Source organism: Anolis sagrei, chromosome 4 (assembly GCF_037176765.1).
Source record: "Anolis sagrei isolate rAnoSag1 chromosome 4, rAnoSag1.mat, whole genome shotgun sequence".
NCBI classification, from domain to species: domain Eukaryota; kingdom Metazoa; phylum Chordata; class Lepidosauria; order Squamata; family Dactyloidae; genus Anolis; species Anolis sagrei.
In genome coordinates this window covers 217,727,402-217,752,096 of record NC_090024.1, presented here as the reverse complement: position 1 = coordinate 217,752,096, position 24,695 = coordinate 217,727,402, and the positions used below count along the sequence as shown (strand labels likewise).

Sequence of the window (24,695 nt, the reverse complement as noted above, 5' to 3'; positions counted from 1 at the left end):
AACCTACAGCCAGATCTAGTCAAGACGGAACATACCATTCGTATAAAAGGGTTGAATTCCTTCATTTTCTTTGATTCAGATCGTATTAAAAACAGGGCTGGGCTAAACCAAGAATAGGTGTGAGGCCTAATAAGTAGACTCAACGTGGGAGGAACGAGAGGGGGGGTGTTGAAAAGATTGGTCTTTGTTTCAACTCCTCCCCCTGCGAAGGACGAAACCATCGTGCCCTGTTGCCATGGCTACCGCGCGGCATCCTCTCCCGCCTCTCCGCGGCCCGGCTGGTCCAATGGGAGAAGCGGAGGGAGGGAGAGCCGGAGGAGGGGCGTGTCCTTGCCGGAAAGGGCGTGTCCTCACCCGCCGGAAGTGCCTGCCTGCAGGAGCCGCAGGGTGTGTATATGTGCTGGAGGAGCCACGGTTGGGAAGCCGGAGTCGTCTTCACTCGCCTCTCTGCCTTACCGGGACCCGCCTGAGGTGAGTGAGAGGCCTCTCCCAGGCCAGGCCCGGCCCTTCCGCCGATTGCTTGCCTTCCCCTCCTTCCCTCCCTCCTCCTCCTCTTCTGTGGGCTTCTGGGGAAGGCCTTGCTTTTCTCGTTGCTCTGAAGGCGCTCGCCTAACGGGCCTAAGCCGGCGGCACCGCCTTTGTCGCGAGGTGTTTCCCGGCTTGGCCTCCTTCCTTCCTTCCTTCTTCCCTCTCTCGCTCCCGCTCTCCGTCCTCGCCTTGGATGCCAGCCTGGAAGCGGCCCCGCCCTGCCTCTGGGTGAGTCACCTTCTTCCGCCCAGGGCCGGGCGCTCACCTGGGAGGAGGAGGCGGAGGAGGAGGAGGGGAGGAAGGAAGGAAGGAAACCGAGCCCTTCAGGCCACGCGCTGCTTCAGGCCGAGAAAGAAGAAGAAGAAGAAGAAGAAGAGAAAGGCCCTTTCTTCGCTCCCTACCTGAGGGGGCATGATCTGCACCATCCAATGGACACAGCCTGGCCCTGGCTCAACAATAAGAATACTTTATGTATAACCCGTCCTATCTCCCCGAGGGGACTCAGGGCGGTTAACAACAGGCATCAGCCAATATTCAATTCCGTGAGAAGCTGAACAAAGACAAAAACAACCTCCCCCCCTCACATCCCAAAAACAAATCCACAACTACATCAAAAATGTATTGTCGAAGGCTTTCATGGCAGAGAGGAAACAACCAGGCACATCTTAACACCTCTCAACAAAAGATTTTCCCAGGCTCAGCCAGGCCTTCAAATGCTAATGAAGGTGGTCAGTTGAAACATTCACACCTAACTGCAGCAGGGAAGAGCTCTTTGCCCCACCCCAGCCATTCCACAGATATATAAACCCATTGTCCTAATTCCAACAGACCTCACTACCTCTGAGGATGCTTGCCATAGATGCAGGCGAAACGTCAGGAGAAATGCCTCTAGAACATGGCCCTATAGCCCGAAAAAAACCCACAAGAACCTACATCAAAAATAATAACACATTAGTAATATTATATGTAATATATAATAATCTATATAAATGGCCCTATAGCCTTGGAAAAAACCCACAAGAACCTACATCAAAAATAATAACACATTAGTAATATTATATGTGATATATAATAATCTATATAAATAAATGAGTAATGTTCGTTGCCCTGGCTCAACAATAAGATTACTTTATTTATAACCCGCCCTATCTCCCCGAGGGGATTCAGGGCGGTTAACAACAGGCATCAGCAAATATTCAATGCTGTGGGAAGCTGAACAAAGACAAAAACAATCTCCCCCCCCCCCCCCCCACATGCCAACGGGCCAAAAACAAATTCACAACTACATCAAAAATAATAACATGTTAGTAATATTATATGTGATATATAATCTATATAAATACAAATGTAATGTTCATTTATGGGATTAACACAACTCAAAAACCACTGGACGTATTGACACCAGATTTGGCCACAAGACACCTAACAACCCAATGTATGTCCTTCACTCATATAAACACTGAAAAACACAGCAGAACTCAAAAACCACTGGGGGAATTGACACCAGATTTGGCCACAAGAGACCCAACAACCCAATGTATGTCTTTGACTCATAAAAACACAGCAGAAGGGACTGAAAAAGCCCCAAAGAGCTAAATGACAAAAAGCTAAACGACAATACAGAAAAAAGGAAAGAAAGAGGGAGGGAAGGGGAGAAAAGAGAAAGAAAAGAAAGGGGGGAGGGAGAGAAAGAAGTAAAGGGATAAGGAAGGAAAGAAGTAGAGAAGGAATAAAGGAGAGAAAGAGGGAGGGAAAGAAAAAGGGGGAAGGAAGGAACGAGGTAGAGAAGGAAAGACAGGAAGGAAGGAAGGAAAGAGGGAGTGAAGGAAAGAGAGAAAGAGGGAAGGTTGGCCACAGCAACTCATGGCGGGTACAGCTAGTCTATATAAATAAAAATGTAATGTTCGTTTGTGGGATTAACAGAACTCAAAAACCACTGGGGGAATTGACACCAAATTTGGACACAATACACCTAACAACCCAATGTATGTCCTTCACTCAAAAAAAATTGATTTTGTCATTTGTGAGTTGTAGTTGCTGGGATTTATAGTTCACCTACAATCAAAGAGCATTCTGAACTCCACCAATGATGGAATTGGGTCAAACTTAGCACAAACCCATGACCATGGCATACAGGACTTCCATGACCAACAGAACACACTAAGGGTTTGGTGGGCATTGACCTTGAGTTTGGGAGTTGTAGTTCACCTACATCCAGAGAGAAATGGGGCAAACTTCCCACACAGAACCCCCATGACCAACAGAAAATACTTAAGGCCATCCAGTCCAACTCTCTTCACCAGGGCAAGAAAATGTAATCAGAGCCCTCCTGACAAAGAGCCATCCAGTCATAAATATAGAGAGATAGATATGATTCTCACACAGAGAGAGAGAGAGAGAGATAGTATCATAGATTTGAAAGAGACCCTTAAAGAATGACTATGATATGTTGCATATTCCAGAGTAGGCAAACCAGACACTCTCCACATCAACACTGACAAAGAAACAACAAGAAATACTGTTTACTCACAAGCATAAAGGAATTACATATATTAGAAACCAACACTTTCTCATTACTTTATTTTCCAGATCACCAGACTGGGCCACAGTAGTGTGGCAGGGGACAGCTAGTCTATATAAATAAAAATGTAATGTTCGTTTGTGGGATTAACATAGCTCCAAAACCACTGGGAGAATTGACACCAAATTTGGCCACAAGACACCTACTAACCCAAGGAGTGACCATCATTCAAAAATTGATTTTGTCATTTGGGAGTTGCAGTTGCTGGGATTTATAGTTTACATACAAGCAAAGAGCATTCTGAACCCCACCAATTCTGGAATTGAACCAAATGTGGTACACAGGACTCCCATGACCAACAAAAAACACTAGAAGGGTTTGGTAAGCATTGACCTTGAGTTTGGGAGTTGTAGTTCACCTACATACAGAGAGCACTGTGGACTCAAACAATGATGGATCTGGACCAAACTTATAATAATAATAATAATAATAATAATAATAATCATCTTTATTTATACCCCGCTACCATCTCCCCAAGGGACTCAGTGCGGCTTACATGAGGCCGAGACCACAACACATCAATAATAAAACAATAGCAAACAAACAATACAAAACAGTTAAAATACATCTTATAAACAAAAATAAAATATAAGCAGTACAGTAACACAACAAGCATTTAAAACCCTTGGCTGGGCCAAATGTAAAATTAAAATTAAAAAAATTATGCTGGAAATGAGCAAGGTAGGATATAACTGGGATGGAGATTTTCAGAGGGGTTAGGGCGTGCAGATCAATCAATCCTAAATCAATAATACAGTGCACATTCAGGGCATATTGCTGAGAAATTAATTATTTTGGAAAGGCACACTGGAACAACCACGTTTTCAGGCTCCTCCTAAAAATTGTCAGAGTTGGGGCATCCCGGATGCCCTTGGGAACTTGGCACGAATATTCCATATGCCCAAATATGAACCCAGATGGAGTTTGGGGAAAATAGACCTTGACATTTGGGAGTTGTAGTTAGTGATATTTATAGTTCACCTACCATCAGAGAGCATGCTGAACCTCACCAACGACAGAATTGGGGCAAATTTCCCACACAGAACCCCCATGACCAACAGAAAATACTTAAGGCCATCCAGTCCAACTCTCTTCACCAGGGCAAGAAAATGTAATCAGAGCCCTCCTGACAAAGAGCCATCCAGCCATAGATATAGATAGATAGATGTCCAGAGGAGAGCAACTAAAATGATAAAGGGTCTGGAGAACAAGCCCTATGAGGAGCGGCTTAAGGAACTGGGCATGTTTAGCCTGAAGAAGAGAAGGCTGAGAGGGGATATGATAGCCGTGTATAAATAAGTGAGAGGAAGCCACAGGGAGGAGGGAGCAAGCTTGTTTTCTGCTTCCTTGGAGACTAGGACGCGGAACAATGGTTTCAAACTACAAGAGAGGAGATTCCATCTGAACATGAGGAAGAACTTCCTGACTGTGAGAGCCGTTCAGCAGTGGAACTCTCTGCCCCGGAGTGTGGTGGAGGCTCCTTCTTTGGAAGCTTTTAAACAGAGGCTGGATGGCCATCTGTCAGGGGTGATTTGAATGCAGTATTCCTGCTTTTTGGCAGGGGGTTGGACTGGATGGCCCATGAGGTCTCTTCCAACTCTTTGATTCGATAGGTAGGTAGGTAGGTATGATTCACACACAGAGAGATACAGCATCATAGATTTGAAAGGGACCCCTAAAGAAGGACTATGATATGTTGCATATTCCAGAGTAGGCATACCAGACACTCTCCACATCAACACTGACAAAGAAACAACAAGAAATACTGTTTACCCATAAGCATAAAGAAATTACTTATCTTAGAAACCAACACTTTCTCATTACTTTATTTTCCAGATCACCACACTGGGCCACAATAACACGTGGCAGGGGAAGGCTAGTATACAATAATAATAGTAACTTTATTCTTATATCCTATCTTCATCTGCCAAAAAGGACTTGGGGCGGCTTACATGGGACCAAGCCCAATATAAACAAAGGTTACAAATAAGCCCAATATAAACAAAGGTTACAAATGCAAGATACTCCACTTAGGCAGAAAAAAATGAAATGCAAAGATACAGAATGGGGGATGCGTGGCTCAAGAGCAGAACGTGTGAAAAAGATCTTGGAGTCCTCGTGGTCAACAAGTTAAACATGAGCCAACAATGTGATGCGGCGGTTAAAAAAAGCCAGTGGGATTTTGGCCTGCATCAATAGGAGTATAGTGTCTAGATTCAGGGAAGTAATTCTACCCCTCTATTCTGCCTTGGTCAGACCACACCTGGAATATTGTGTCCAATTCTGGGCACCACAATTGAAGAGAGACATTGACAAGCTGGAATGTGTCCAGAGGAGGGTGACTAAAATGATCAAGGGTCTGGAGAACAAGCCCTATGGGGAGCGGCTTAAAGAGCTGGACATGTTTAGCCTGAAGAAGAGGAGGCTGAAAGGAGACAGGATAGCCATGTAAACAGAGGCTGGAAGGCCATCTGTCGAGGGTGCTTTGAATGCAGTTTTCCTGCTTTTTGGCAGGCGTGGGACTGGATGGCCCATGAGGTCTCTTCCAATTCTGATTCTATGAACACAATTAAAAACATATGACAGTAAAATATATTAAAACAATAAAACCAGAGAAATGTAAAACATTAACCAAACATCAAACAACCCGTAGCAAAAAAAAGATCATGTTATTATATATTATTGTATTGTAGTATATTATTATACCACTATATATTATTATACCGGTTAAACCGCTGAACGGTTGAACTTGCTGACCAAAAGGTAGGTGGTTCGGATCCAGGGAGCAGAGTGAGCTCCTGCTGTTAGGCCCAGCAGTTTGAAAACATGTGAATGTGAGTAGCTCAGTAGGTACTGCTTCTGCATGAAGGTAACGGCACTCTTTTCAGTCATGCTGGCCACATGACTTTGGAAGTGTCTACAGACACCAGTTTGGCTTAGAAATGGAGATGAGCACCACTCCCCTAGAGTTGGAAACCTTTACCTTATACCAGCACTATTTCATTACAATGTTAATATTTCAATGTTAGTATCCCAAGAGATACTGCAGGAGACTTGACAGGACTGTTTCTTTCTGGCTGCTCCCTCATCACTCTGTGGTCTTCAGTTCAATGCAGTAGAATCACAGGCGTTGTAGTTTTATAATTTTTTTGTCTTCTCTGCCTCTAGAGTGCTGGTGCATCCCCTAACTATGATTGCAGAGCATTGGGCCATGGCAGTTAAAAGTGGTGTCATTATTATTATCATCATCATCATACTACTACTACATTTATATCCCACCCTTCTCACCCCAATGGGGGACTCAGGGTGGTTTACAGACCATTGCATACAATGCCACACTACACATATAAAAATAAACATGATATATCAATTTAAACAATTAGCATATCAATTTAAACATACAGTAATAAACATGACATATCAATTGAACAATCTATATATATAAAAATGTAATGTTCATTTGTGGGATACCAAATTTGGACAGCATGTACCTAACAACCCAATGTATGTTCTTCACTAAAAAAAATGGGAAAACACCCGAAAGGAGTTCTAAATCCAAAATTCCTGCAGGGAGAAACAGCGCAAAGACCTCAAAGACACCCATGGCCACACCCCCTCCATGCAAGAAAACAACCGGCTGTTAAAGCCTCGGGAGCCAGACATGCGTTAACGGCCACCCACTCAAGCAAGAGTAGGCACCATGGGAGTGGAGGTGGAGGCTTGCTTCTGGAGAGAATGCTTCTGGAACATGGCCACACAGGCCGGAAAACTCACAGCAACCCAGTGATTCCAGCCATGAAAGCCTTCAACAACATACTTTATTTCTACTTTGTTTGTCTCCTGTTAGTACAGAGGATACAGGTCTAATATAATCTGGCAGGACATTCCAGAGGGAGGGAGCCACTCCTAAAAAGGATCTCTCTCTAGCACTCTTCAGATGTAGAATGCATCGGATGTTAGAGGATACGAACACTTTTCCACTGGACCTAAGAGATCTCCCCAGGGGCATATCGAGGAACCTGGTCTCAAGTAATCTGGACAAATGCTTGTAGGGCATTAAAGGCCAACGCCAGCACTTTGAATTACATGGCACAACCCAGTAATTTTTTTAAAAATTGCCAATACCTAAATTAAAAATGATGAAATAGTGTGTCATTAATGTCAAAGCACAGTTTTAAAATACAGGGAAAATACTTGTACAATTGAAATTCCATTTAAAACTAAATATTCAACGCAACTCTCCCCACAACTTCTCCAGCAGTTTGCCCCTCATCCTCCCCCAAATGCCTGCTGGCACCGAAAGATCTTGACCTGCCTACAGAAGGCAAACACTTAGCCTTCTCTGCCTCACTCAACCACAAATCCCAGGGCTGGGTATCATTGAGCCAAGACAGTTAAAATGATGTCAATTTGCATTCATTCCTCATGTGAACTTAAGGCAGCAGCTTTTGCCTTTTATATTTCTCCCACGAGGAACAAAGAAATGGGTTCTTCTAGTGACCCATCCCTCTGAAAGGGTATTCCAGGGGAAGGAATCTCTTGCTTTCCATTGAGCTATACAACCTTTTTGAGGTTTTAAGCGAGGCTGGGTGGCCATCTGTTGGGAGTGCTTTGGTTCTGTGTTCCTTTGTGACAGAATGGGAATGGACTAGATGTGACTCCAAGTGTGAGTACCATGGTCTAGAAGGAAGGTCTTAGAGGGCTTGGCATGTTTAGCCTGGAGGTGACATAGTAACCATGGTTGAAAAGGTAACATTTAAACTAGAGGAAGAGATTCCACCTAAATATTAGGAAAAACTTCCAGACAGTAAGAAAAGTGGAATACACTGTCTCAGAGCATGGTGGGATCTCCTTCTGAAGACCTTTTTATTTATTTATTTATGGCATTTTTACCCCACCTTTCTCTACCCCAGAGGGGACTCAAGGTGGCTTTTTAAACAGGAGCTATCTCTAAGGAATGCTTTATGTATTCCTGCATGGCAGAAGGTTCGACTGGATGGCTCTTGTGGTCTTTCCCAATACTATGAATCTAGGTCTGGAAACCATGCCCTGTAAGGAAGAGAGCAAAGTCTCATTAGCCTGGAAAAGGCTTAGAACTGATAAAACCATGGTTAAATGTTTGAAAAGGTGTCACATTGAAGAGGGAGCAAGCTTATTTTCTGCTGCTTTAGATAGGAGGACATGGAGTGATGATTTGAAACTAAAGGAAAAGAAATTCCACCTAACATTAGGAAGAACTTCCTGATGTAAAGAGCTGTTCAACAGTGGATTACCCTGCTTTGTCTCCTTCTCTGGAGATCTTTTTAAAAATAGAGACTGGATGGACAGTGCTTTGGTTGTTTGTACCTTCTGGGGATGGGCATATTGGATGGCCCTTGTCTCTTTCAATGCTGTGATTCAAGATTTTGAAACCATGCCTTATAAAAAATAGCTTAGGGAGCTGAATAGGATTAGACTGAGAAAGGTTAAGAGGTGACATGATAACCACGATTAAATATTGGAGAGTATGCCATATTGAGGAAGGGGCAAGATTCTTTTCTGCTGCTCTAGAGACTGGGGCTGTAGATTGATGGAATCATGGAAGTGGTGGTTTCACATTGTCTTTAGTCTAATTTGACAAAGGGTTTGGGTGCCTGAGTACAGCACAACTCTCAGGATTCTGTAGTACTGCCAATTCTCTCACACCAGAAGCGACTTGCAGTTTCTCCACTCGCTTCTGACACGGATAAAAATATTACTGGACCATGACAGTTAAAGTGGTGTCAAAATACATTGATTCTATAATTGACTGATACTAAATGCACCCCATGAAACAAATTGATTCAGACTACAGGAAAAGAGGTCCCACTTAAATATTAGGAAGAACTTCCTGATGTTAAGAGCTGTTTGAGAGTGAAATATGCTGCTTCAGAGTGTGGTGCAGTTTCCTTCACTGGAGATTGTTTTTATTAGTGGCTGAATGGCTGTCTTTTGGGAGGGTTTTGATTGTGTGTTCTCTCATGACAGAAGGGGGACTTGGTGGCCCTTGTGATCTCTTCCAACTCTATGATTCAGGAGCCTCTCTTTTATTGTCTCTTTTCTGATTAGTCAACAACCACTAACACCCTTCAAATACTGACAGTTAAATATTTCTATAACTAATGGCTAAATCTGTATATATTTTTAAAGAGAAGGAGTAGATTTTATTGGCAGATCTGCATTTATGTCTTCTCACTTGCCTTTTAGTGAAGGAGGTAAAATGTAAGTGGTAGGAATGATCTAGAAGCCAAATAGCAGGCTAATACCAGGACTGTTTAGCTGTGCAGAAAATGTAGTTCTAGCTAGATAAGCTAGGTAATAGAATCAATTTCAGAAATTGACAAGAATCCAAATTCTCTTTAAGGACTTTAAAACATTTTCTGCTTGATTTTGTCATTTTCTTCATCATTAAAAGTAATAAGGAGAGCAGAACTGTGGTTGTTTTTTAATATTCAGATTTATGCTGAAAGTCATCCTAAATGGGATACTTTACCCTTTTTAATAATCTGTAAAGAGGTCCATGGCAGGGATGTTATTTAACCTATGTGTGGAATCTTTGGTGGGTACAATTAGGCAAAAATCTCGCAATCTCTTCGATACATAAAAAATAAGGAAAAAAGATAAGGAAACTCTTAGTTTGCAGGATTTGTTTAAAACAATTGTTTAAAAATCCTAGATACGTAATTCAGAAGACACTATGTGACCATCATAAGCATGTATTCAGTTGTGCATTTTTAAATGAAGTGAAATACTAGGTGGAACTTGGGCAGAACTTCTTACAGTGTTTTTTTTTTTTTAATCTAACTTGATCTGCTAAAGTCAACATGTTGCTGTTCTTCATACTTGGATTTGCTATACCCAAAGCCTAATCTAAAAATCCTATCAGAAAAGGAAATAGAGTAAGATATCACTGATCCCATTGAAAATTGCACATACATGCCTTTGAATAAATTTGCAGGGTTTTTTTTTTTCAAATCAGGTGGGATGACAGTGTAAGTGTAAAAGCAGGCATCCTTACATACCTGTTGTGAATTGGTGAAGAATTCCTCCTTGAGAGTATTCACTCCCATCTGGAGAGGAAGAGTCCCACCTGTTTCAGGATCTTGTCTCCTTCAGACTGCATAAACTCATTGAGGTGTTCTGGGGCCCCTTGTGTCATCTGAACTGAAAGCTAATTGTGTGTGTGGGGGGGGGGGGGGGCTACATTGTAGAAGTAATGCAGTTTGTTACCACTTTATCTGCCATAATGTTTGCACCTGTATTAGTTGATATTTTTATTTTAATTAAGGTGGTTGCACAGTATGGATTTTTTTGATTGACTAATATTGCTATCACTATGAAATAGGGGTTTGTTTGTTTTTTTGGGGGGGGGGGTGGACGAGACTCCCTTTAGTCATGCCATGGGTAATCAATACAATAATTGCGGTTAGTGATCGAAATCTGACTGTATTCAACAGAAGAGAACAAAATTATGTATTAAAATATCAACTAATACAGGTGCAAACATTATACAGTGACATAACTAATACCTGGATACACTTATTTTAAAGTCTGTAAATGGCTTTACAGGTTTTATTATGACTAACACAGTGGATTAAATTGCAGAGCTACTGAACTTGCTGATCGAAAGGTCAGTGGTTTGAATATGTGGAAGTGGGGTGAGTTCCCTCTGTTAGGCCCAGCTTCTGCCAACCTAGCCGTTCGAAAACATGCAAATGTGAGTAGATCAATAGATACCACTCCGGCAGGAAGGTAGTGGCGCTCCATGCAGTCATGCCGGCCACATTACATTGGAGGCATCTACGGACAATGGTGGCTCTTCAGCTTAAAAATTAAGATGAGCACTTCCACCCCCTCCCCCAAAGTCAGACATTACTAGACTTAATGTTAAGGGGAAGCCTTTACCGTTACCTACATCTATGCTACATGTGTCTATCCACACAATTACTTCTCTGTTTTTCTTTTTAATAGACTTTGATTTTTTTTGCAGAGCCCCTCTCCTTCCTCCCCAAAATCCAAGTATCAGTTTCTTAATTCCTCCAGAAACAGCATTTTTGAACATAAGTAGTTCAAAATGGCTGTTTTCCTCTTACACTATTTATTACTGTATGATATATTGTTGTAATTGCATACTTTTTTAATGAAGTGTTCTAAGTAAAAGCAATAGTGTGAGGCCCTTTCTTCTATCTATACCATTTCAGGATTTCCCCATCTGACCTCTGTGGTGTGAAATAGGGGAAATATATTTTGTAATCCCTGATATTTGCTCACAAAGATGTAGCTACACAGTACAATTTTGAAAAGTTAACCACAGAAGGAAAATCATTTTTTGGAGGAAAAGTATCCCTTCATTCTAATTTTATTTTATATTTCCAAAATCAACAGGTCTGTTGCATGTCATATTTTCTCGTCAAATTTGGCTGCCTTAGGAGTTGATTTTGAGAGTTAAGATAATGTAATAAAAATGTTCCTTGGCCTATAAGGTTTAGTGGCTAGTGTATAGTGCTGCATAACTTTTATCTTATGAGCCCAAATTCTGAAAAAGTAAATTAGAAAATAAACTGGAAAGTTCTAGGGTATTTTTTAGCTTAAAAAAACTCACCCAGACCATTAAAACATATTTACCAGTTACTTTATATTTGACTATATTATGCAGATTATTATTAACTTTCCCTAATTTACATAATTGTCAATGTCATAAGTTCTGATCCTCTTAAATATAGCTAATGTGTAGCTAATGGCGATTGGAAGCAGCAGACTGCATCATGGTGTCGTTATATTTCAGAATCTAAACTTACCTTAAAGTTGCCTGTAACCATGCACAGAATACTAATTCCATATATTTGAAATAAAGCCTGATCCCAGTAGCTTTCTCTGAGCATTCTCAGGGTGAATTATTTGTGCGTGTCTCTGCTTTAAAGTGCTAACATTTATGTTATGTGTAGAAAAATGGTGAGTATGCTCTTTCTATTGGGAGTTACCATTACTGTGACTTCAAATTTCTTCCTCTTTTTTAGATACTTTCATGGTGAGCATAGATCCACTGAACTATTGGTTGAAAAGATAAGCAGCTGAGAGTATCCTAACTTTTTCTTTATGCAACTACACCCAGAGAGATAGCTTACATCCTAATGCTGCCTCTCAAAAGAAGGCAGCATCTGTATCATGTTCTCAATTTCCAGCATCTGTATCATGTTCTGTTTAAAAAAGGATGGACAAAATGTATGCCGTGTGTGGTCCTTTCAATCCCAAGGTGTATCTCCCGGGGCCTTCTAATGTTTACGTATCCACAAAACAGCCTAAAACATCAGTTGAAATCAAAACTGGAAGTCTCTATCAATTTCAGTTGTTTTATTTGAAGTTCTGGAATGGTTTTAAGGTATGGAGATATCTAGTGATTTTGATCTGTTTTGTGGAGGAGGGTTTGTCAAAAAAAAATCATTGTCCTTAAAAAAATAATGGCTCCTGAAGGTTTTGATGCACTAGTGTGGCCTATTACAGGGGCATGGGGATGAAAATTGGCCCTACCTCCAAGTTGCTTACCCCAGTGATAAATAAATACTTCGATAGTATATTTCTATATCAAGGTAAATTCTAAAATAGAACATAAAAAGCTAGGAATAAAATTGGAAAATGCTGTTTTCATCAGGAATGAAATCTGCTAAAATAGTAATTGTCTTTAGGAATAATTTCAGTATTTCTCCAAATTGTATAAAGCAGTGGCTATCAGTATCAAGTGTCTTAGGCATTACCAAATATACTTTATGTTAAAATAGAGAACAGGTGTTGGTATTAAAATTATGTTTTTTTTCCTATGACCATTGGACAATTGTAGGTAAAACGTAAGGGCATGTAACAAATCATATTCTCCTTTTAAAAATGTATAGAGGAAGCCTTAGGAAGAGCTAAAGAGAAGGCGAATCTGGTGTTTTGGGTGCATGAGGAAAGTGGTGGCAATCATTTTAATAGTGTCTTAAAGTCTTGTGAGACTGGTAGAGAAACTGCCAAGCTTCATGCTCTTTCTACAGTTAACCTCTATTAAAAATGGCTACTGCTATGCCGCTCTCCAATATGATGGGGAGCACAGAGCGTTTCCAACATTGACCTGTGGATACATTGATCTAGATTGTTGGTCAAGAAAAAAAATCATTGTATATATGTGTACTTGTATGTTTGATACACATTCTTTAACTTCCCAAACTCTCTTGGAGATAAAAAGTGGGAAATAAATAAATATGATAATAATAAACCAATGTCATGAAAGCAAGTATCCACTTATTAAGTCCATCTCACTTCAAGTTACGAGAGTTCTTCCTTTTGAAGAAAATACATTTAATGACTAGGGATTTATTTATTTTTTTGTCGTGTCAGGAGTGACTTGAGAAACTGCAGGTCGCTTCTGGTGTGAGAGAATTGGCTGTCTGCAAGGACGTTGCCCAGGGGATGCCTGGATGATTTGATGTTTTTATCATCCTTGTGGGGGGCTTCTCTCATGTAGAGATAGGGATAGGTTAATGATGGTGATGATAATTGTTTTGAAAAGTCAGCACCTGAAATGTCTGGGGAATTATTGTGAAGATTATATGAAAACATTGCTGGGTGGGACACAGACTTTTAAAGTGCTGGGTATTCATTTGTATCAAGTATAGTATGAAACATGTAAATTATGCATATCAGATGCAGTGGCCACTGAATTCAGTGACATGTCCAAGTGAATGTGTATTAAATTGTGCCCATTGACAAACTAGGATAAAATGTTGTGGTGGTAATATACGGATTGACAGGTTAACTTGAAATAATTGCAAAAGAAACATGAAAATTAAATCAATAAGGCACAAGAAACATTCAGGACCAAGGTCCCAAGGAGCACTTTGCCTTAATCATTCTGATTTTGTGCTAGAAAATGTGCTTGCTTTTGGGTTGCTCTAAACTACTGAGTTTAAGCTGGGTGCTCTTCCCAGGGGCCTCAAAATCTTTGGGAAGTGCACGTGGAGCCCTTAGGTTGGGAACCACTGTGCTAGACCTATCAAGGAATTTTAGGAGTTTGGTAAAACAGTTATTTCTATGCTGAAAAAAAACCAAAATTGTGCACAATTCAAGTCCCCATTTCAAGGGTTTTCGTATTCTAATAGTGAAGCAGCCAGTTACCTCTTCTTTCTAGTTCACCAAAACTGTCCAGGCTTGTCTCATACAAGATGTTCCTTCCTGTGATATGCCTATGATGAGAATTACATTACTATAGTGCAGATTCAGAGGTGGTTATTTGTAGTAACAAACTATCTACACAAGAAATATGTTTATGATTTAACGGCATCCTTGGTGGCTCACTGAAATTGTTCACATTTTATTTTGCTTTTTCTAAAAGCTACAGTAGAAGACTGTACATGGTTAATATAGCAAGATACTCATATTTATTTTAAACATGTATACCTTGCTTTTACTAAATCAACCCCAAGGTTGTCTAACAGCCATATTTAATACTTCCATTTACAATTTCAATCAAAAAGCAGTAATAATCAGGCATAAGATGGTATAAATAGGCATTATAGAAGTCAATCCTCAACAGTCCAGACTGCTTTTGTAAAACTCTTTAAATCCCTTTGTTTTACTAGTTTTCTTGTATTCTTTTTCCACAGAAGTAGATGTGTGTTGCTTTTGTTACCACTGGAGGCTTGTTCACAGATTGCAAGCAGCTGGTTGTGTCTGTGTGTAGCAACTGTTTCCCTAGAGACAGTGACACTGATCCTACATCTCAGCACAAGAGTCACTCTTTTGCAAGTTTGAAAGAGCAGTGCTTTAACTCCCTGGGCTATTGACAGATTTCTGCATATTGTTGTTCTTGCGGTATTGTAGTGACAATCTTCCTGCCCACTTGAATTGAATTTCTGGTTGTAATTGGTTAATCTAGCAGTAATGTTTGTATACCCAAAGTGTATTGCTTGTATGTCTTCTTCTGGCATTACTTGATAGGTCTGGGTCTCAAATTCTGAGATAGCTACTTTCTTTCATGAGAACATCTACAGGAGTTGGCATTTGTAGAGGCTGGATAATGCTAGGGAATATACCTCTTTTTCGGTAGCAGGGGTATCATCTCACTCTTCCAAGTATCATAATGGTGAAGTTCAGCTGAGTAGCATTGAATAGTCGGCAATTTATATTGGTAGAGGCTATAAATATTGGTGATGGCTGACTAACGCGAATGAATAATTAATCATTTAGTGATGTTAGGAGCACTAAAGTTGCTCAGTAAATCACGTATTTGTATTGAGGCTACCATTTTCCATGCTTCAGGTTCAGATTTTATGAAAGATTGTTGAAGTACAGAAATTTCTCAATATAAAACGTGCTTTCATGCTGTTAGCATTTCTTTCTAAGTACTGTATTAAGAATGGGATTTATTTCCATGCTATATGCAGTTGTACTCTTCAAATGTTCTTATAAATGGTTTTTCTGCAGTAATATAGATCATAATCTTAATGTAATGCTATATATACCTTATAGCATTTTAAAATCTTTAGTCCATAATGGAGGTCTTTATTGAAGATAGCTTGATGTTGTAAGTATGCTTCTAGCTGTGCAATCCTCTTAACTGGGTGATTATAAGAGCAAAATATAAGGAATGTTTAGCCCACTTGATTCCTCCTAAATTCAGAAGGAATTGGAAGCTGTGGAAAAAGAACTAATGTGTGGTATTAAATTTGTCACACATTATAAGATACTTAAATCACCGAAAGAGGGGAAAATCTATTTGTCAACTTCAGTCTTAATTAACAATAAATACATAGAAAAATCAGTATCATTTATGTTCAAAGTGGAGATCCGCAGACTCAAGATGAACTTCAAGGCTTGCAGAAGTATAAAGAATCCCTGTGCTCAGGGTGGACGAAACAGGTAGATCCAGCCCTCTTTATGCAAGGAGGTATTTCCATCTAGCTTACGTAGGAAGGGCTTTAAAGGACTGATAGCCTGATGGAGCTGAAGAAAGAGCTCTGAAAGACATCTCTGTGAGATATATATGAACACACATTTTGTTATAAGTCTCCACTTTTTGTTTTCTCTGCTGCAAACTGGTGAAGTAGGTAGGACAAAGGAAGATGGATGACTTAATGCAGCATTTCTCAATGTGGGTGTCAAAAGGATCACCAAAGAGCATCAGAAAACACAATATTTTCTGTTGGTCATGGGGGTTCTGTGTGGGCTGTTTGGCCCAATTCTATCATTTGTGGGGTTCAGAATGCTCTTTGATTGTAGGTGAACTATAAATCCCAGAAGCTGCAGTGCCCAAATGTCAAGGTATATTTTCCCCAAACCCTAACATTGTTCATATTTGGGCATATTGACCATTTGTGCCAAGTTTGGTCCAGATCCATCATTGTTTGAGTCCACAGTGCTCTCTGGATGTAGCTGAATTACAACTCCAAAACTCAAAGTCAATGCCCACCAAACCCTTCCAGTATTTTCTGTTGGTTCTGTGTGTCAAGTTTGGTTCAATTCCATCATTGGTGTTCAGAATACTCTTTGAATGTAGATTAACTATAAATCTCAGCAACTACAATTCCCAAATGATAAAATCAATCCCCCTCCCCCCAACCTCACCAGTATTCAGATTTGGACGTATGCCAAATTTGATCCATTGAATGAAAATACATCCTGAATATCAGATATTTACATTACAATTTATAACAGTAGCAACAAAAATAATTTTATAGTTGGGGGTCACCACAACATGAGGAACTGCATTAAGGGGTCATGGCATTAGAAAGGTTGAGAACCACTGACTTAATGGATTATATTTTCCTGAGCCATGAGTTCAGATGTTCACATGTGTATCCCACTGACCAGCTCTTTTGCCTGTATCGCACTCCAGAGCCTGTCTTGGAGAGTGGGATACCCAAACCATTTTTGTCACAAAAGGGAAACATGCACACACACTATGGATTGCCAGATAATGCTTGTGCCTGTCTCTTTAGCCCCCTCTTCCAGGTGCTTGCTTTGGTTTCCAAGCATGGATGCATTGTTTCCCAAAATGGTGTTGCATGCAGCTCTTTCCCGTTGGTGTGTAGTGCTTGGGCCTGGTACTCTCAGCATATTTGCAGCCAGGCTCCAGGAATGTTATTATGACTTAGGAAAGTATGTGGAGAAAGGGTCATTGTGCATACAAATGGTTAGTAGAGAGAATCAGTGTTGGTGGGCCCTTTCTGGTGAGAAACTTTTTTTGGGCAGCTGAATCTTACATAATTTTTCCTTAGAGGTGCATTTTTTATCACAATATGATTCTGTCCTTTTCAAGGAAACAAAGGGAAAAATACAGACTTAAATATCTCTTTCTGTTTAGGAATAACCATGGACAAAAGTGAGCTGGTGCAGAAGGCTAAACTAGCCGAGCAGGCAGAGCGTTATGATGATATGGCTGCTGCCATGAAGGCTGTTACTGAACAGGGACATGAACTGTCCAATGAAGAAAGGAATCTACTGTCTGTTGCCTACAAGAATGTGGTTGGTGCTCGTCGGTCTTCCTGGCGTGTCATTTCCAGCATTGAACAGAAGACAGAACGAAATGAGAAGAAACAACAGATGGGAAGAGAGTATCGTGAGAAAATTGAGACTGAACTGCAAGACATTTGCAGTGATGTTCTGGTAAGATACCAGTTACAATTTGTATAGTCGTGCTTTATAAGGCATTCCCATCTGTAAAAAAATATAAGATAACATTCATTCCTTGTTAATAGTTCTAGATTGGTTTAATAATAATAATTTGATTTGCTTATAAAAGTTTTCTTTGTTGTGGATCTATGTAGATTGCAACAGTACTATAATATAAAAAGTATATTATCCTGTTCATGAGTTACAGAAATGTAGCCATATGTATCCGATTGTAAATAACTTAGTGTTTGTATAATTAAGCTAGGCAATTGAACCATATAAGAGATACAGCAATCCTGTTAGTTCTTCCAGTTTCCGTATTCTTTGTGTACATATGAATAGTTTTCATGCATGTACTGATCTTGGAGGAATGATAAAAAAAACTATGCCTCCAAACTAAGCTAACTTAGTTTGGTTAGCTGTAAATGTGGTTGTATTAAGCATATCCCATCTTTACCAGTAAATTACTGAAACTGTACTTGTCAGTGGATGAAACCTATTAACTTCCTCTATATGCTCATGTATAAGTTTACAAATTTTAGTCCAAACAACCAATCGACTTATTTGACTTATCAAAGAAGGAACTGTCTCTGAGTAAAGTGGCAAAAGTCAAAAGCTTAGTCCATCCTAGGAAAACTTGAAAGATGCACCAACCCCTCTACTGTCTCTTAACAGACACAGCAACTCACCTACTACTGCCACTTATAGTCTTGTGGAAAGTCTGAGTGGAAAAATTGTGGAGGTAGTCAGGGACTGCTGCCCCCCCTGATGTGGCACTGGAAATTTATCCTCTTCACAGAATGACCCTTACTTATCCACAATTCATATTAAAATCTCTAATTGTGTTCCCCAAACTACCCCTCGACTTATACATGAGTATATGTGGTAGTTGGATGGTGTTTCTTTGATTCATATATATATAGCTTGAGCTCAGACCAGTTACATTCAAATATATTGATTGAGAACCATAGTCAGGAAGTTGTCTTTGTTTGCCTGTGTATTGAACTTCAGGAGCACATGCACTAAATAACTTCTGATATGAAAGGATCAATCAGTGTATGATTTGAAAGATTCCTTTCACTATTAGCAACTATTACTTGAGTTCCTGTCTACATACTTTAAATAAGATACTACACTTTTCTGTAAATGCAATCACTTTAATTTTTACTTTAATATATATGCTCACACTAAAAAAAAGAACAACTATAGGCTTGCTGTCTTCTTTTAAAAGGGTATTGGAAAGTAATTATATCTGGTCACTGACAGGAAGCTGACTTAAGTCTGACTTGAATGGTACATTTAAAACAGATTAAACGGATTTGGTATAACTATGTCCTAGGTTCTGCTTCATCATAAAATGCCCAAATGTATATTGGACAGAAATGCTCACCTTCAAAACTACTAAATAGTCCAAACTGTGAAGGCATTTGTTTTTTAAAAATAATTTTTGTTTCATTTTGTTATACATTAAAAAGACAGCAACAACACACACACACACAAACTCCAAATTAAAAAGTCTCACCATGACCCACCCCACAATGCCCCTCCAACCCTACCTAAATGGAACAAAAAACAAAAACAAAAGACCATTAGAAACTCAATGGACACCCCTTTCATCAAGGAAAGGCAACTTTGAATTTATTACAAACACTTCTTGTTTTCTTTTATTCAGCTTCTGCTTAACATAAAACACCATATTTAACATCAATACTCAATCACAATCAAGTAATATTCATATCAACAATTTATTTGTTTTAGCTAAATTTTCAATTCATACAAAATTTAGTATTTTTTTCTTTACACTATTATCTTAATAACTCCCCAAATTTTATCCACTTTCAAATTAAATTAATCTTGTCCCCCTAATTTTGCCCTTTTGATCTAACATGATCGTATTGTGTTCCAACATTTTAAAATATATCTCATTATATTTTAATTCTTCTAATACAATTGTGTATATCCCTTACACTTTTAAAAACAATCCCAGCCCTATATGCTGAAGATCACTATAGAAGACCCAGTACTTATACTTGTTGATGCTTGTGTCATAGTAATGAATTTTTTTAAAAACACGGTGTATAATTTTATTAATTTGTTTTTCAGGAACTGCTGGAGAAGCATCTTATTGCTAATGCTACACATCCGGAAAGCAAGGTCTTCTATTTGAAAATGAAAGGAGATTACTATAGATACCTTTCAGAGGTGGCATCTGGTGACAACAAGCAAAGTAACCAATTCACTTTCTTCTTAACAATGTCCTAAAATAATGTTCATAGAATTCAAGTTATATTTGTTTAAATGGCCTCAGATGTTCAGAATACAGGGGAGGAGAAACAGGAACTAGTAACTTCCTATTGCATTCACATCTCCCCTGTAAGTAAATGCATAAAGTTCCTGTGCAATGTGAGCTTGAGCCTCTGACCACAAGAGAAGATGTGAAAGTTCCACTTTAGATGTTATAAGCTCCGTAGGAAGCAGAAAGGTTGAGTTGCTTGCACTTCCTGTTCTGCAAATCTTGACCCTGTAAAGTCACAGATTTACAGAAGAAAACATACTTGCATTTGGTAGTTCTAGAGGTTAAATCCTTCATGTAATGATTATGAGTTCAGAACACTGTTTTGTAATGCCCACTAAGCCACTGTTTTGCAGTTGGCTCCTGTAATGAATCTCTTGATCTAAAGAAGAAACTAAAGAAGATTTTGGAATCTTGAAGTTTGCCTGTTTCCAGTTTAGGTAATTTGTCTTTTTTAAAACGCCTTTAAGGGCAGCTGGTTCTTGTGTCTGTTGTTGTATATCAGATTTACAAATGGCTCATATCCACAGTGAGCTTTAGAAATATACTTGTATAAGCAGTGTGGATTTTTTAATGCTTTACCACAGGACTGAGCTGAAATATGGAGATACATTCTCCAGAATTTCTCCTTTCACTTCAAAACCGTAAACATACACGTTCTTGTGTTGTTTGCTGGAGAGTATGAGCAAGCGATTCTGTTGAATCCGGGTCTGTCTCATGGGCTTCTCACAGGCAGCTGAGTGGCTGCCTTGTGGATAGGATGCTGGACTTGGTCTTTTGTTTTAGTCGGTAGAGCTTCTCTTATATTCAATCATTAGCAGGGGGGTTTAAGTCCATGCTCTAACCTGTGTGATACCTAACATGTTGGGAGTAGTGGACTGTTGTATACCTCCTTGACTTGATAAGCAAACACTTGGGCTGTGTATATTTCTCTTTATGTCAGTCATCCTTCCTGTTTGCTTTGCTTTGCAGCCCGGTTTTGGTGCATGTTGCTTATTCCTCTTACCAGAGGCCAGTTGTAAAGCTAAATGGTCCCGAAGCAGGACCTGTTGGAGTCTGGGCTTCCTTTTGCTGTGCCACAGTTACCAGAAAACACTGATCAAGCCTGCTGTATGTCAATACTTCTGGCTCTTCTGTTCATGTGAATACTCAGTTAAAATAAACTTTTATTTCCTCCTCTTTTTGCAGCAACAGTAACAAATTCCCAGCAAGCATATCAAGAGGCATTTGAAATCAGCAAGAAAGAGATGCAGCCAACTCATCCTATTCGACTTGGTTTGGCACTCAACTTCTCTGTGTTCTACTATGAGATTCTAAACTCACCAGAGAAGGCCTGCAGTCTGGCAAAAGCAGTAAGCAGACTTAATCTTATGAAATGGTAGTAGGGAAAATATGTTTTATTTCACCTGGGGAAATAAACCAGGTGAAAGGAGGCATTTATGACTTAATCAATAGAGATTTGTGAGGCTTAGATTTCAATCATACCTTTCATATCAGGTTTGATCCCTAGAATAACTAGACCTGTTCAACTTCTATGCTTTAAAGAAATGTGATATCAGTAACAAAAATAAGGACATGCTCTTCACTTTGATGAGGCTGTCTGGGCAATGTTCAGTATTTTTATCTTGTTTGTGCTTAGAAGCTGAACATAGGGATGCAGATACATTAGTCATTTTTCATTTGTGAAGGGGAGGCAAAGATTAAAGTGCTACGTTGATTTTAATTTCTTTTAGGCATTTGATGAAGCAATAGCTGAACTGGACACATTGAATGAAGAATCGTACAAAGATAGCACTCTGATTATGCAGCTACTTAGAGATAACCTTACTGTAAGTATTCTGTGTAAAAACTAGATGTAATTTGAAAGATGGCAGTATTAGTGGTCTTAAGTCTTATTGTCCCTTAAATAACAAATAGCGGCATCCTCACAGACTGTTTTGAGGACAGCGCAAAGTTCTATACATTAATTAATGGCAGCTCTTACTTAGCCTTGTGTGTGGAGCAATCATACCTGTAGTGGAGATCTTGTCAAGAACCCTTATCACTCTGATAACAAGTATTTGTGTATTGCCTGCAGGGTTCACATACTCATTGTTTGACTTAATCTAACCTCCAGGCTTAAATTCATTATTCATTAACTCTTCCATGCAAATAAATCATGTTTCTCTACTGAAACAAATTACCCCACCTCCTCTTTCTGGATCAATATATTTAACCAGATATTTTCATCATAAATATATTTGTATTTTCTTACAGCTATGGACATCGGAAAACCAGGGAGATGAAGGGGAAGCTGGGGAGGGCGAGAACTAATGGCTGTCACGCTTCACTATATGTTCAATGTCACTCTGTATCCTACACATTATATCCCTTTGTGCGACAAGCAAAAAGAATAGTACATCGACTTCACAACCTCAACGTAGCAAACTGTCTGTGGGGTAAAAACAATTGGTTGGTGTTCTGTGTACGTAAAATGGAAATCAGTTGAGCAGTGGCATTCTGAATCTTTCCTCTTATGAACACTTGCAATTTATGATTACCGTGTTTCTTCTTTTTTTATTATTAACTGAACACTGTGATTTATGGGTTTTGCAATTGCAATTGACTACAAAACTCTAAATGATGGAAGAGTAGACACAAATCATGTAATTCATTTGAAGGTTTCTAATCTGGTATCAAAGTTGTCAAAATACAATTCTGTAAAGTTGTACAGAAAATTATAGAGATTATATTGTGACACTGCAACATGGAAGGGAAACAATCTATTGTGTGACATTCCAGTTCAGTAGCTCATTTCTGTGAATTTAATAGGCACATTCATTCAGACTTTTTTATTTTGTTTTTTGAAATAATGATGCTGGACACACAGCTTTTCAGCCAAATGCTTATGTAAATGTAAACTTTTCTGAGACGTTAGTTTTAAGGCGGGGGGAAATGAAAGCCTAGTTTCCAGACTCTTAACAGTGGCAGAAAATGTTAGTGGCAGAATAAATAATCCAGTGCTTCTCACCATGGCATTAGCAAACCCATTCCCAAAGCAGTAAAGTCAAATATGTAATGTAGATTATTCTCAATATTGAATTAATGTCTAACATGGAATTCCAACAGGATATTTCAGCTTTTAATGGCCTTACTAGTTGCTGGATAATCATGTTAAATAGTAATTCTTTGCCCACTTGAAAATGTTAACATCTTAATTTTCCTCCTCCCTTCAGAGATAAGTCCTGTACCTTTCAATATCAGACAGCACTCACCAGATGGACTTTGTTTTCTCTCATCTTGCATGGACTCTTCACTTTAAAGTTAGGGTCCTTAGTATGTGTTGTTAATCTGAAGTGATGGGGGAGATTTAGATATGGTGGAGGAAAGATCTTGCTTAGACACGGAAGAGCTGCCAATGCAGCTACACTTCTCAGTATCTGCCAGTCCTGAGTCATAACCAAGATCAGGCTCCTATTCAAGAGTCCCTAGAGCCACCTTAGAAATACAGATCATTAAACACACACATTATTTGTTAGCTTAAGATACTAAAATTCTGAATGTTCAACTGTTCATAAACATGTCCAATCAAGGATTAGAATTCAGTAGAAGATGCATAAAAATGCCGTAGAAATATTTGAAACATCACCCTACCAGTCTTTTCAGTGTCATTCCTCTGCCTATAACATTCCCCTTTGCTCAAAGGATCCATCTGTTTGTCTGTTCATCTGTCTGCTGAAGAAAGAACCTCATGCACTGACTTCAAATTCCCCCCGACTAGCTGAACAAATTGTGCAGTTATACTTGGCGCTTGATTAATGCAGTAGTGAATGTGGAACCGAGCCTGTCTGTATATCTGGTAGCTCTTTTTTGCTTTGTTTCTACTGACCAGTATTTTGCCTAAAGTTTGCTTCTGTGATGGTTGTATTGCCTAGCACACATGTGGTTGTGAGAATAGTATAGCAAAAAGAAATACCCGGTTATCGATGTACTAGATTTGTGTATGTCTTTTAAACAGTTCTAGTTTCACCTTACACAATCAGGAAAGTGTAAACAATTCAAAGACAATAAAAAATTTATCAGTTTATGGTCTGCTTTACATTATTTCCTACTGTCACAGCTCAATAGCAGTATGACTATGCTGTTTCATGTCGCAAACCTATACTGACTCTGCTAGAACAACTTGTAATACATGGAATTGTTCTTAGTTTGCAGAAGGCAGATGGGGACATTTATATAATTCTGGCGGTGTGAATTTAATTATTACTATTACTTTGTAAGAAAAGGGCAGCTCCTACTGTAATTTGTACCTGGAATAAAATTGTGCTTTGTAGGACAGTAGTACACACTGTACCCTTAAATCTCTATGGAAATGTCAACACAGAGGGCATAAAATCAGTAATACTGTAATTTGTGGCCTGACAAGAGCCTAAAAGCAGTTAGTTTTACAACTGAATAATTTCAACAGACCGGGGTTGGGGCTCAACAAACTGACCTTCTGAATATTTGATCTAGTATGATAGCTGTCCAAAAGGAGTATTTACTTGACTTTACTGACTAACATTAGCCAATAAACAGCAGCATCCAAAAAGTTACCTTACAGCAGCTGTGTGCCCAAGTTCTACAGAAGGAACGCCTCCTTGTATCTTCAGG

General features: G+C 39.3%; 1 protein-coding gene across 1 annotated transcript; it reads left to right on the top strand.

Moving 5' to 3' along the window:
* The first annotated feature begins 323 nt into the window (after window positions 1-323).
* Window positions 324-24,129, top strand: YWHAB (tyrosine 3-monooxygenase/tryptophan 5-monooxygenase activation protein beta). Its single transcript, XM_060772196.2, has 6 exons — window positions 324-471; window positions 17,463-17,764; window positions 19,874-19,997; window positions 21,252-21,415; window positions 21,797-21,892; window positions 22,320-24,129. The coding sequence occupies exons 2-6, from the start codon at window positions 17,471-17,473 to the stop codon at window positions 22,374-22,376; spliced, it is 735 nt and encodes a 244-aa protein (XP_060628179.2). The 5' UTR covers window positions 324-471; window positions 17,463-17,470; the 3' UTR covers window positions 22,377-24,129.
* Window positions 24,130-24,695: the final 566 nt, after the last annotated feature.

Bases quoted from the DNA above. Each gene is read 5' to 3' on its own strand.
- YWHAB (XM_060772196.2), top strand. From the start codon at position 17,471: ATGGACAAAAGTGAGCTGGTGCAGAAGGCTAAACTAGCCGAGCAGGCA. The intron at 17,765-19,873 runs GTAAGATACCAG...TTTGTTTTTCAG, and splicing joins ACATTTGCAGTGATGTTCTG to GAACTGCTGGAGAAGCATCT. The intron at 21,416-21,796 runs GTAAGCAGACTT...AATTTCTTTTAG, and splicing joins CCTGCAGTCTGGCAAAAGCA to GCATTTGATGAAGCAATAGC.